The sequence below is a fragment of the Vipera berus genome, assembly GCF_964194415.1.
Source record: "Vipera berus genome assembly, chromosome: 1".
NCBI classification, from domain to species: Eukaryota; Metazoa; Chordata; class Lepidosauria; order Squamata; family Viperidae; genus Vipera; species Vipera berus.
Genome location: NC_138202.1, coordinates 159,425,731 through 159,439,837, shown reverse-complemented (window position 1 = coordinate 159,439,837; position 14,107 = coordinate 159,425,731). Strand labels below are relative to the sequence as shown.

At 38.0% G+C, this 14,107-nt stretch overlaps 1 protein-coding gene across 1 annotated transcript in view; it reads right to left on the bottom strand.

Moving 5' to 3' along the window:
• Positions 1 to 14,107, bottom strand: part of ITGA6 (integrin subunit alpha 6) — a 72,897-nt gene that overhangs the window by 5,116 nt on the left and 53,674 nt on the right. The window contains exons 13-25 of the mRNA XM_081315094.1: positions 12,920 to 13,078; positions 11,836 to 11,951; positions 11,551 to 11,740; positions 10,919 to 11,002; positions 9,540 to 9,619; positions 9,309 to 9,386; positions 9,116 to 9,218; positions 7,555 to 7,728; positions 5,886 to 5,984; positions 4,470 to 4,580; positions 4,290 to 4,385; positions 3,433 to 3,558; positions 2,269 to 2,398 (exon numbers count right to left, since the gene is read on the bottom strand). Coding sequence (XP_081171220.1) covers positions 2,291 to 2,398; positions 3,433 to 3,558; positions 4,290 to 4,385; positions 4,470 to 4,580; positions 5,886 to 5,984; positions 7,555 to 7,728; positions 9,116 to 9,218; positions 9,309 to 9,386; positions 9,540 to 9,619; positions 10,919 to 11,002; positions 11,551 to 11,740; positions 11,836 to 11,951; positions 12,920 to 13,078 — 1,524 coding nt within the window. The 3' untranslated portion in view covers positions 2,269 to 2,290. The remainder of the gene's footprint in view (positions 1 to 2,268; positions 2,399 to 3,432; positions 3,559 to 4,289; positions 4,386 to 4,469; positions 4,581 to 5,885; positions 5,985 to 7,554; positions 7,729 to 9,115; positions 9,219 to 9,308; positions 9,387 to 9,539; positions 9,620 to 10,918; positions 11,003 to 11,550; positions 11,741 to 11,835; positions 11,952 to 12,919; positions 13,079 to 14,107) is intronic.

Genomic DNA, 14,107 nt, shown 5'->3' with positions numbered 1-14,107 from the left:
TGATTATTAAAATTACAATGAATCATGTTACCTTCTACTAACAAGGTCCACGGGCTCTTTCACCCTATGTACAAGAAACATCAGCCAACAAGGCTAGTAGATCTTCAGAGGATCGGTCGTATAGCAAACACCTGTTCTCTGGCCTGGATCAATAACTACTCAAAAGGATGCTTATTTTTCAGACTATCACCAGGGGATGTTGTAAGGTGTTTTTTTTGGGGGGGGGGGGTGTCATGTTAATTCTTTAAAATTCACAACGTTTCTCCTGCCCTTCAGCCCATTTGGTCAACATACAATCTGTATTTCTAACCCATACTTGGCATTTTACTGTATAACTGTTGTAGCAAAGACTTGGTCAGAGAAATAAATTTTGATCAGTCTGAGAAGTCTTCCTAATTGGAACATTTCGGCTTCTTTAGACATAAAGCAGCAAAATTAAACTGGTCATTTCGGCAATCCAACAAGTGCAATGGACATTTACATCTATGCGTTCAAGGTATACACAACATTAGCCAGCATGCAATAGGCAGGCTTTAGAGAAAGAAATGCAGATCCAAGTACAGATAATCTAAAATGGAAATTTCTGTAGTAAGCTTTCGTAAAAACTGAGAAATGAGAATTGCCCTATATTGGAAAGAGCAACCACAGCAGTAAAGGCTTTTGGCATGCGCTTGTGTTAATAAAGCTATTACCTGCTCAGTAAAAAAGTAAAAATATGTCTTGCATTTCAAAACACAGTCCATATCTTTCTGAAGCATAACTGATTCACAATTATGGACAGTTGTTAAATCTTTAAATACAGATGCTTAAATCTGGAGGTAGACATAGTTATAACCTAGTTATAACAGTTCTATATATAATATCTGAGAAAAGCTCCATTAAATTAGGATTTTATTAACTATTGGATTGGATTGTGGTCCCTTCACAAGTCAACATAGAAAATGTTAATAAATAGTTTAATGGTAATATGTATTTTTCTTTCCTAATATTTATTATTATTTTTGTTTATTATACAGTATCTATATGGCCTCCTTTTCATATGCTTTCATCTAAATGTTGGAAAGACTGCCCAGATAGGTTTGAATTCATTACATGGAATCCACTTAATAGAGTTATGGTTTAAAGTTATAACCTCAACCTTCACATTCAGATACTTGTGTGCTGTTTTATCTTTTAAGAGCTAAGTGTTCACACAAATAGCTTTAAGGAGACTCAGAGACTATTTCCACCCTAAGTATGAGCATGCTGTTATTAGGTAAGGCAGATGGAGTTACCGGGTGTCTGGTTGTTTGCTAGGAAATGACAATTTAGCTCAGCACTTTCATTCTGGGAAAGTGCTTTCCTCCTACCACCAAAAGTCTGCTAAAAAAGATGTCCCCAGCCCCCAGGCATGGACCAATACCAGTCCATGGCCTATTAGCAACCAGGGCGCACATTGAACTCTACTGTAAACTGTGAAGGATCTAGGTTGCACACTTTCCCCCCCCACACACACACACAGTCTGTGGAAAAATTGTATTCCATGAAACCGGTCTCTGGTGCCAAAAAGGGTTGGGGACTGCTGTATTAGAGAGTCCCAATATACTATAGGGCAGGGGTCTTCAAGCTTGGCCCTTTTATGACTTGTGGACTTCAACCCCCAGAATTCCTCAGCCAAGCATGCTGGCTGAGGAATTCTGGGAGTTGAAGTCCACAAGTCATAAAAGGGCCAAATTTGAAGACCCCTGTTATAGGGGGATTTATGGCCTTCCTCTAAGAAGGACCAAGAGTTTACTCGAGTCACAGACCAGTCTTCAGAGATTTGCTTGGACATTAGCTGCTGACGTTGTTTTTCCTTGAAAAGCTTGCCTGAGTTTCCCAACTTCTCGAGGAACTGAGCCAACATTCTTTGAAAGCCACCAGTTTGGCTTAATAGAGGACTTTCCTCCTTATTTCATAGGGGGAAAAAATCAGAAGAGGGTTCCAGAGATGTGTTTAGTCTCCTGGACTGTGTGCCAGCATATTTAGGACTGGGATGCCGACCCTCAGCAGAAAGTCCCCAGAGTGGAAGGGGAAATGCATAAGTAAGCAGTAGTTAAAAAAATAAAACAACTGACAGAAGGATTGGCATATTCGTGCACCGAGAAAGATTATTCTAAGGAATGTAAGCAAGCATTAAAAAGAGTTTTGATATTTTGAAACGAGGCAACCAGCAGAACAAATGCAGCAAGCTTTGAGTCATTAGCCACCGCAACCAACCTGCAGCTAATAAATTCAAAAAGCAATTACCAATTACAGAAGTGGATCATTACTATGCATCGGAAGTAAGCCTCTCTTTATCAGATGGCTGAGCATGGATCTCAGCCTTGTGATATGTGGCATCAAAATGATCTTTCTTATCTCTCTTGAAGAAACCACACTACAAGGAAGCAAGGCACTTGGTTAATATTAGGGACTAATGTGCAAAAAAGAAAAAGGAAAAAGGGAAAAAATTGAAATAACTCGACTGTTCGGTACCCGCATGTTAAAAATCTGTCTTGTAAAATAACTACAATAGGTTTCTGGTTATAATTTTCCCCTTACAGATAACTTGCATGCTCTAATATTTCAGTTATGAACCCTGAGCTGTCAATAGACAGGCAAGTCTTTTTAATCATTATTTTGAGGATGTGAAATAAATTTATAATGTTTGTCAGAGCAATCAGGACACGTTTGCTCCCTAAAGAGGCAACAACTATTTTTCTGCAAAAAAAAAACCAACAACAGATCTTGATCTTACAGACAAGCATTATGTGAAACGTGAATAAATGGAGCATTGATTCAGTGTTCAAAATTACTTGATAAAAAGCTTTTTGACTGTGCCCATGTATAAAAGATGCCCAAAGAACTTAGTATCCTATTTCTTCAATGAATTTTAAAACCCAGATCCTGATTAATTTGAACAGCATTAGCACAGCAATCCTATTCATCTCCGGACAAAATGAAATGCAACTCAGTTCAAGCAAATGTATGTAGAATTGAAGAATAAGATGGAGCAAAGTGTGGAGATACAGAAGGGACAAGAATATGCCCTTTCCCTACATCATGACATGTGCATCAGCATACATGCTGGGTAGTGGTGGAAAAAGAAATGTGGAGTTATCTAGAGAGTCCCCATATAGTTGTGGGACATTTGTTTTCACATGGAAAAAATATTGGAAACATTATATCTAAAGTTAACATATATAAAATGGAATCCATTGCCTGGGTATGGTCTCAACAGCAATAACTTCTAAAAGAAATTCAAATTTTCAGAATTTCAGAAATTCACATTTGAGCCTTTATAAATATACAAATATGCTAATCTAGCTAAACACTTCCTTTTTTTGGAGAAACCCCCCCCCAAAAAAGTTCTCTGCACATTTCAAATAATGTGTGATTAAGTATGAACAAGCATGCTGATAAAATACTCACCTTCCACAATAAGAACACCAACAAAGCAAGCATTAATAACCCAGCGAGAATAGCAACCAAGATGATCCACCATGGAACTCCTTTATATAAAGCTACCGTTTTTGCAGGAAAGACAGTAACTCGTACCTGCAAAAGAAGCAGAAAAAGATATCATTACACAGAGAAAAGTATTAATTCTACATCTATACTGAAGCACTCCAATTTTTTTTTGGTCCACTTTGTTATTTTTATACGTGTTGGATTCCTCATTCCATTATACTTAGGAAGTTGGGTTCTTGACCCTGCTAAGAATTATAATCGTATATTCAAGTAGAGGAAGGCTCCCCTTGAATTACAAAGTATTTCAGTGCAAAACTATTTTCAAATTATTTATCAATAACATCGTAAACTAGAAAAGCTCCTCTTTCCCCAGATGTGTTTTTTTTTGAAATCTGCACATTCTTCTTAGAATCCATATGTGCTCAGCTTTGAAAGGTATTAAACACTGTCACAGCAGAGAAAAACATGAAGAGGAAGAAATTTCAGGACTTCCAGAGAAAGAATGGTGATCTGAGGATGGGTCTATGAAAGTTGAGCCAACGATCACAGCAGAGATTTTGAGATTGCTCACTACATTTTTACTAATTCACAACAACAATGCATGATCATTTGCCTCCCCTAAACAGTATTAGAGAGATTCTTTGGGAACCAGCTCTGGAATTTCTAAATGCTATTTAAGGAAAAAGAATAATTAACATTTAGAAATTATTGACCGAGGGAGGGAGGGAGGGAGGGAGGGACGGAGGGAGGAAGGAAGGAATTACAGTCAATGATTCACTATTATGACAGCCATAAGTAGAGAAATATTGCAGACTCACATTCGTAGCTTCATTTGCCAGCTTGACGTTATCTGCAGCAGAAATGCCAATTCTAGCTTTAACAGGAATGTCTAGATAGTTCATTTTATAGTATTCCTATAGAGTAGTAAAAGAATCTTTCTTTAGAATAAATACAAGAACTCAGTTCAAATGTGTATAAGATAAGTTTATGGAAACTACCTCTAGGAATGTGCTGTTCCACAACCTTGAGCGCAGTACTACTATGGCTTTACTGTCTAGGCCTTGCAAGGAACATGTTACGTTGACGCAGTTTGCCTCTTCGTTGCATTCCTGCAAGTAATACACAGAAAGCTTTCAAAAAAACAACTCAAAAGCAGATATACGGCATTTTTTTTTTGCAAGGTTCCTGTAGTCCTATGACCCAGCAAGATTTTTTTTCCCCCAAAACAAATGGAAAAACATTTACAGAGTAATCCTAAGAGAGAGGGAGGAGGACATCTGTATGAGGAAAAGAGAGAAGCTTTTTATCTTATTTTCTTTGTTGAGTTTCTTATGGTCCACTAGGCATGGACTCCACTGAATGAGAAATTCACTTCGGGTGTTCGTGGATGGCATAGTTTTGCTGTTGCTCGGGAATGTGAGGAACAGGAATACTGGATCCAAGCTGTTTTCATTCTGTTTTTGCACATCCCATTTTGCCCAACCTTGAAGACCACTGGCATCAAAGAGGCAAGAATAGCAGGAAATTCCATGCTCGCAATAAGGAGGCATAGGAAAATCACTCAGTTTCTTGGAATCACTTGGATTCATTAGAACTAAGGGTTTGTAGCCTTGGAAGTTTATTTCAGTGCTACTGTTCTAATCACCTGGTTGGATAAAGCCCTACTTTCATTAACTTCACTAAATGTGTATATAGTTGTAGATGAAGGAGGCTGGGGTGGTGGTGGTGGTATTTTCATAAAGCATATTTCTACGTCTTACTATCTTTCATCCTTTTTTTAAAAAAATGGCTTATTTATTTTCATCTCTTTGAGTCAGTCTTGACTCCTGGCAACTGTCAGGATAGGTCCCTGCAGTTTTCTTAGCAAGATTTTTGGAAGTGGTTTGCCCTTGATGCCTTCTGAGAGCTGAGCAAAAGTGACTGGCCCAAGGTCACCCAGTTGACTTCACACCTAAGGCAAGACTAGAACTCACAGTTGCCTGGCTTCTAGCCCAGTGACTTTAACCATTACATCAAACTCGCTCTCTCCAAATGGCTATAGGTAGCCTTTACATGCTTTCTTATGTTTCAAGTTGTCACTGACTAGGGTTTAGTTTTCTATCAATCCTTAATCTGACACTCTATTTACTAGTCTGAGAAAAATTATGCCACCATGAAATTATGCACTTTTAAGATACCTGCAAACTCTTCTGGGTATTTGGAAATTTTAAATATAGACGTTTTAAATGTGTTAAGTGTAGCTTAATAGGTGTAGTTGACAATAGGCTGCATTTAGTGGAGTTTGAAATCTGAAAGAAACAAAACAAGTGTGGAGTTCCTGTTATTTTGGACACACGCCTTATTTCTGGTTCCCGAAATAAATATTGAGGGGGAAGTTGACAAGGCAATTTGTCACTGGTTAAATAGGTACTTACCAATGTCTTATATTTTCTTTCTGTAAACAAAGAAAAGCTTTTGCTACCCTCTATCTGCTTCTCTGCAACTTCACGTTTTATCCGTGAATTTTGAGACCGCTAGAAATATGAACAGACGTGCAAAAATAGTTAACATAAAGCATGCTGCAAATAATTTAAAAACAAACAAACAAAAACAACCATTTAAGGCAGATTTCACTATTGAATTGTGTAACCAAGTTCACAAGCATTTATTAAGTTTCCATTCCAATATATTTTTCAAAAGTCTTTATAGGTTTTATTGGGAATGGTAAGGCAGGGTAAGTGACAAAAAAAAGGTATCATGCTATTTCATTCATGGGACACATGCTTTCAGGTAGCTCCATCCTCCTGGGTTATGGAGAGCCCAGCAAACTCTGCCGTAGGCCCACTGGGACCAAAGAGGAAATAACTAGACTGGTAGCATATAAATATGGTGATGTAGGTTTACTTGCCACAAAAGTAGGAACCTGTTGGGTGTCAAACTCAATTTCATTGAGGGCCCCATCAGCATTGCGGTTGCCCTCAGGGGGCCGGGTGGGTGTGGCCAGGGTGGGCGTGGCCTACTAGGTAGGCATGGCTAGAGTGCGTATGGCCTACTGGGTGGGCGTGGCCAGCTCTACATCGTTCGCATCAAGGGTGCCTATGGGGGCCTGGGCAGGAGTGGGACAGATCTGAGGGTCTCTGGCAGAAGGAGGGTCTCTGGGCCAGGGCCAAGGCAGGGGGGGCCGTTCCCTCACTGTTTCCAGGATGGCTTTGCGGGTCACATGAAACCACTTTGCAGGCCGGATCCGCCCCCCCCAGGCCTTGTGTTTGACATGTCTGGAATAGAGGCTGCTTAATGGCATGCATACAGAATTTATAAAGCAAGGAGTATGAAAATTCCACAAGTTATTTATGCACAGGGAGGGCCTTCCTCAAGAGAAAGGAAGGAAAACTTTTCTACTCATATTCTCCATTTCTCATTCACACAGATACTATATGCTATCTTTTCCTGCATTCCAGAAATGTATTTATTTTCATTTGTAACCTGCCTTTATTTTACAAATAACTCAAGGTGGCGAATATATTCAACATACATCCTCCTCTTTTCACCTTAATAACAAACCTCTGAGGTGGGTTGGACTGAGAGAGTGATTGGCCCAAGGTCACCCAGCTGGCTTTCTTGGCTAAGGCGGGACTAGAACTCATGTCTCCCACTTTCTAATCTAGTGCCTTAACCACTAGAGCAGACATGTCAAACTCGTGACATCACGTGACGTCGCGCAATGTATCGGAGCCTTTTTGCCATTGCCGGCAATGGGGTGGGTGAGGTTTCCGGATGATGCGTCCGGCCCGTGGGCTGGCAGTTTGACACCCCTGCACTAGACCAAACTAGCTCATTCTTGCCATTGAGATACAAAGGCAAGACTACGTGTGAAATTTCAAGTTTATTTGATCACCCAAAAAAGAAAATATTTTTTCATACATTCCAATTATGTAATATCAGCAGGATATTGCCAAAATAGCAGGCCAAGGAAACAGGCAAAGATCCTCAGATGTTTCATTCTTTGTTCAAGAAGCCAAGATCGAGCCAACTCGATCACCAATCCCTTATAAATGCCACAGAACAGCCATTTTAATTGAAAAATATGCAGTTGCACTCATTTACCTGAACGTTCAAAGGGTTTATTTCATTTTGAGGAGTACACTGTAATTCTCCTAATTCCTTCGAATGAATGGAAACCAAATATAGCAACCACTTTCCTCCTTTCAGTTCTTTTGGCCACATAATTTCCAAGAAAGCTGTACCAAATGATTTCAGTGGTTTACCTAAGTTCGTGATCTGTCAGGAATAAAATACATGCATTTACTCATATTAATTAGCTGATACATCCTTTAAAAAAACTATCGTGTAAAATAAATGCAAATATTCCAATTTACTACGAATCTGTTTCCCTTTTGCTTATTATGGCAATATAACCTTCTTCATATAAACTTTTCCAAACGTCTAGGTCAGGTTGAAGAAGGTTGCTCAACTTCCAATATTATTATATTATATTATATTATATTATATTATATTATATTATATTATATTATATTATATTATATTATATTATATTATATTATATTATATTATATTATATTATATTATATTATATTATATTATATTATATTATATTATTATATTATATTATATTATATTATTATATTATATTATAATATTATAATTTATTTTGCTTGTATCTTTAATTTTGAGAAAAATCTAATAGAATTAAAATCCCTTGAATGTATGGTTTTAAAAACCATTATGTTTCATATAAGCAGCTTGAGGGCAGGTGAGTCCTAGGGACTAGGAACATCTGAAATTAGTATTTCTAGTGATTCTTATGGCTGATAAACGTTGTTAGCTTGGAAGTGAACTTCCTATAACTTTACGTCACTCCCCACTCCATTTTCTTAACTCCAACAATTGTGTGGAGCAGGTTTATTGCAACATACCATGGACCAAAAGGAAAAATAAAATGTCTTTCCTGTCTCATTATCTCATTGTCTCTGTCTCATTGTCTCATTCTCATGGGAATTTAAAATCTAAGTCACTACATTCCCACAATATTTACTATGGAATGAGCTGTCATCTCACTCAAGATTCTTTCTTTGCTTCTCTCTCTTTTCTCTTTAACAGCATGTGTATACTACCAAATTAAATAGATTGGATGCAGTGTTGATACACTCCGTAAAGATGGAAATTTGCTTTCAGATACAAATGTTCTGGGTAAATGCAATTAATTAGAAGTACCTAGGAACATATCAAGAACCACCCACCTATGAAGAGATGATTATTAATTAAAAATAAACATAGCATTTTTAATGCTAGCAGATATTATGTTTTAATTACTATACAGTTTAAGACTTTCCCTCATCCCTCCCCCTTCAAATATTTCTCAGGAATATGCATTTAATGGTAAATCTACAAGATGTGAAATAGTTTGAATATAAAATGCAACGGTTCTGAGTACCTTATTTTATCTCTATTTTTAAGCACCCAACTTTACTGGTTGAACATCTGTGCTTTGCTCTTGCTCAGAAAAGCGAAGGCAAAATTCTCCCTAGTGATGGGTCTTTGAAAAAGTGCCATTGAGATAGAAAGGCAAGACTACATGTGAATTTTCAAGTTTATTTGATCACCAAAAAAAGGAAATAACCTTTTTTTTTCACGCACGCCAACTTACCCTGAACTCATATTCAATTAAACTACCAATATTATCTTCAGATTTCATTGCACTTTCCCCAATGATATTACCTCCAAAATACACTTGGGAAGGCTTACCAACCCTGTTGTAAAAAAAAGAAAAAAAGCAAATATATATGAAAGTGACCTTTAAAAGGGACCATTTCTGCCACTGATTTGTAAAGGTCACCTACCCTGTAAGTGATAAAAGCAGTTCAATAACAACTTTAGCTTTCGCGGTAATTGGTTTCAAATTAGTCTGATTGCTTGTCCTGCAACAAAAAAGGAAACAAAAGGATACTTTCAAGGAATATATGTTCATGTTATAATGCAGATCCGTTCACAACCTATTCATGGCCATATCAAAATATTAAAAACAAAGTAGGAAACATGATGAATACAGTTTTTTTAAAAAAAGATCTTACGTTTCCAGTTTCAAATTGATATCCAGCTCTTTCGTATCAACGTTAACCTTGGTTGTGCTTAAAATCACATAAAATGTAACCTAAAAAAAAAGAAATAAAAAGACTGGTTACACTATATTGCGGGCATAAATCTTATATATGCCACAACTGGTTTATTTGCTGGGATTGATTAAAATCAGAGAGACATAACAGATGTACTGGCAGCAGCGTCTTCTTTGTTACGGAAATTTACTAAAGCCAATGTTTTAGTGATAAATTTTACAGCAAGCATTATATCATTTCTAGCCTTTTAATAATAATAATAATAATAATAATAATAATAATAATAATAATAATAATAATAATAATAATAATAATAATAATAATAATAATAATAATTATTATTATTATTTTATTTATATACCGCCCTTCTCCCGAAGGACTCAGGGCGGTGAACAGGGCAGATATATAAAAAATACAAAAATACGTACACTCCCCTGATCTTCATTTTTTGCTGAAACATGCGCCTTCCCTTTTAATATTATTGTTACGACTTCTGCCATGCATAAGAAATAAGGAGTAGCTGCTTTGCTTAATTTCTGATATCTTTTATCACACAGATAAATATGGTTCTACTTTAATTAATGTACCACCTACTTTAAGTGCCGCGGTGGTGCAGTGGTTAGAATGCAGTACTGCAGGCTAATTCTGCTGACTGCCGGCTGCCAGCAGTTTGGCAGTTCGATCCTGACTGGCTCAAGGTTGACTCAGCCTTCCATCCTTCCAAGATTGGTAAAATGAGGACCCAGATGGTTGGGGGGAAAATATGCTGACTCTGTACACCGTTTGGAGCGGGCTGTAAAGCACTATGAAGCGGTATATAAGTCTAAGTGCTCTTGCTATTTTAAACTCAAGTCATTTTTCCATGAGGGGATATTATGCAGGTAATTCTTGAGTTACAGCCATTCATTTAATGAGCATTCAGTTACGGTGGCACTGAAAAAACTGAATTACGACCAATTCTCACATTTACGACCATCGCAGCATCCCACAGTCATGTCAATCAAACTTCAGGTACTTGGCAACCAACCTGTATTTACGATGGCTGCCACATCACAGGGTTCTGGGAATGTCATCTGTAACCAGGGAGCTTCTGACAAGTCAAGTCAATGAGGGAAGCAAGATCTGCTTAACAACCACATGATTCACTTAACAACTAGAGTTATTCATGTGGCAAAAAGAAGCATGACTCACTTAACAACTACCTGGCTTAGTAATGGAAAGTCTGTCTTAATTATGGTCATAAGTCAAGGACTACCTGTGTTTCAGCAATCGGAGTTATGTAGGGCAGCCTGATATTCAGTCACCCCATTCTCTGAGATAAAAGAAGCCATACTTACAGTAGAATTCCTTTTGAAAGGATTTCCAAGTTCACACTCCACTTGAGAACCATTTGGATTAGCACCACAGGAGAGGAGTTTTTCCTGAATTAATAATAATAATAATTAAAAAAACCCAGGTTGTCAACACTACTAACATCAGATGTTCTTGCTTTGACAACATATGGAAATGCAGCTATTTCGCTTCTTATATTTTACTCTTGGAGATAGAATTAGATGATACTGGGGGGTGGGGGGGAGGAGGAATGTGTATGGGAGTTAGTTAGACATAACAATATTGTAGCAGTGTGAGAAGGTTTTTTGAAATAAGAGATGATAAGAAGTGGCAGGTTGGAGAACTGGAGGGAAAGCCTGCATTTCAAACTAATTGGAGAATGTGATTTATGACTGTTAATCAGAGGAGAGGATTGCCCTTGATCCTATGTGTGCAGGGGAGGGGAATTCAGATTTCGGCTTTGCCTATGTACGTGCCCATGCTATGCTACTTGAATAAAGATTCTTTAAGGAAAACGATGCCTCAAAGTTCTTTGAAGAGTGTCATCTGTCGGAACCATGACACAGGTGCATCAAGCCAAAATTAAGTCAAACAACAGTATCTTTGAACGTCCCCATCATTTGGTGGAATTATTTACCGGAAAGCTCTTCCACTCCCTGAAAGCAGAATAAGTCAAGCTGTCTGGAAAGGTGGCGACAAATCTCGCTTCGTGAGCATCTTCGCCGTCTTTCAGGGGGTGCATGGCACTGGAAGGATTGTTCGTCACTGTGATTTCAAGGGCGATGTCTTTCTGGTCCTTGAGAACAAGCATTGGAACATTGTTTTCCCTGGAGAAAACAATGAGAAATTGAATCACGTTAGTGGGAACTGGAGGGTAAAAGTGTTAGGGCCACATTCTTGCAAATTCCTTCCATAGACTTACATGGGGAAATAGGCAAATCTGTCCTCACTTCCCTCTTTGGTGCAAAATCTGTAATGCATCTTCAAATTGCTGTGGCATATGTTGTCTGATCCACAGCCTTCTTTCAGAAACTGCACCTAAGAAAGAATACAAGTTCAATGGTTTGATTTCAAATAACACTGTAACAAAAACAACAAAAAGGGCAAGGAGGTTGTACTAACCTGCTTTATTTTATATACATCACATACTAATATGAGCAGCAGTCAGGTGTCTCATTATTTGCAACCATAAATAAGAAAACATCATATGCAACCAGAAATAGGACAGTAGGTCAGACACAATATCAAATCTATCACTCCCATCACGTTGCGTTGCATTCACAGAAAGCTACCTTCAGTTCTTCCTATCCTTTTTTTTTCCATTTCCACAAGTGAGTGCCTTTGCTACTCTACCAGGATGGGATAAGGCCCTCTTCCCTATTAGTACTTTATTTCATTAATGTTTACATCCAGGAACAAGACAGGTGAATCAATGGTGGCAATTTGTCATGAACATTATTCTCAAGACCTGGGTCTCCAAATTGGGCAATTTTAAGACTAGTGAGCTTCAACTCCCAGAATTCCCCTGCCAGCATGGCTGGCTGAGGAATTCTAGCAGTTGAAGTCCACAAGTCTTAAACTTGCCAAGTTTGGAGATCTCTAATCTAGCCCATCAACAACTCACAGTAGTAAGAAGTTAACATTCCATTCATTAGGACCAAGGGGGCTGCCTTGTATCAGCAATTCAAGGTCAGGGACGGGTGTTTCACAACTCTTAGCAGAGTACAACAGTACAAAATTATGGGAATGAGGCTAGAGAGGCATCAGGCTGTGAGAAGAGGAACATAATTTAATGTGCCATTTTATCATATCCAACAAGGGAAGGAGGGTCTACCTTTAATTCCCAATGCTTGCAACCTTTTCTTGACAAAATAACATACTGGCAATGACTGAAGTGGCAAATGTTTTTGAGATAGTATTTCCTTTTTTTAATAGATTTTCTAAGCATGATATAGCATAATGAGACTCTTATAGATGTCTAGCATAAAGATTCACAAATAACCTACCTCTGAGTGCACAGTTTTGGGCTCACTGGCATCCAGAATTGGGGTAAGATCTGGCAGTGACCTTCCCTGTCTTCTTCTGGGTTTTACAGAAGTCTCAGGATTATGAATTGCAATGCTAAGAGATACACGAATTGGACGCAATTTATCTTTGATTTTTTCCTAAGAAATAAGAGAGGAAGTTCCGATTAATATATGCAATTCATTCCAAGTAGGTTGATTTGAAAGCTACTAATACATGCTACCACAAAACTGGAATACAATGCTATTCATTCATTCATTCACTCAACATACAAACAAGTAAGCAAGTTATAGACCACACAACTTCCAACGGTTCTGGGTGTCCTTCAGTTAAAAAGGTTTAAAAATAAAAATACAAAAGTTGGATGGCCCAACAAATACAAAATAAACATATACAAAGATGAATGGCATATACTTGTCCAGTTTGAGTTCCATCTCCACTTTAACCCAAAGCTTGAGAGAATCACCAGATTCTTTTTTAAAAAAAATCCTGTATATCATCAGGGTGGGCACCATCTAGATCAATTAAATATTTCCAATGCCAGAAATGCAAATTACATTTTAAAGATGTAGGCTGCTTGTCTAAAGTAAAGACATCCCCACCTCAGTTTTAGATTTTAGATTTAGATTTTATTAGATTTATATACCGCCCTTTTCCCGTAGGACTCAGGGTGGTTTACAAGGTGTTTAAAACATCAATACAAAAATTTAAAAACAATTAAAAATGATTAAATTCAATCCCTGAAGTAGAAATATGAAAACCCCAATTAAAACTCTCAGCCTGGGCCGGAAAGCTGAAAGAGCCAGGTCTTCAGGTCCCGGCGAAATGAGCGAAGGTCGGGGGCAGTCCTAAGCTCCACGGGCAGCTGGTTCCAAAGGGCAGGCGCACCCACAGAGAAGGCCCTCCCCCTGGGTGTTATCCGCCAGCAGTCTTTTACCAGCGGCACCCTGAGAAGGCCCTCCTTGTTTAAAGAGCTGGTACACGCTCTGTAAGATATAATGAATTGCCTGCCTCCTAAAATTATATAATGGCTTACATGGCAACTTAAGTTAAACATAGAAACCAACATTGTTTTATTTAGCTTCCTCCCCCTCCTCATCTTAACTGCAAATGTGAACCATATAGTGGCAGCTTCTTCCAGGAGGTGATACCTACGTATAAGATGACCA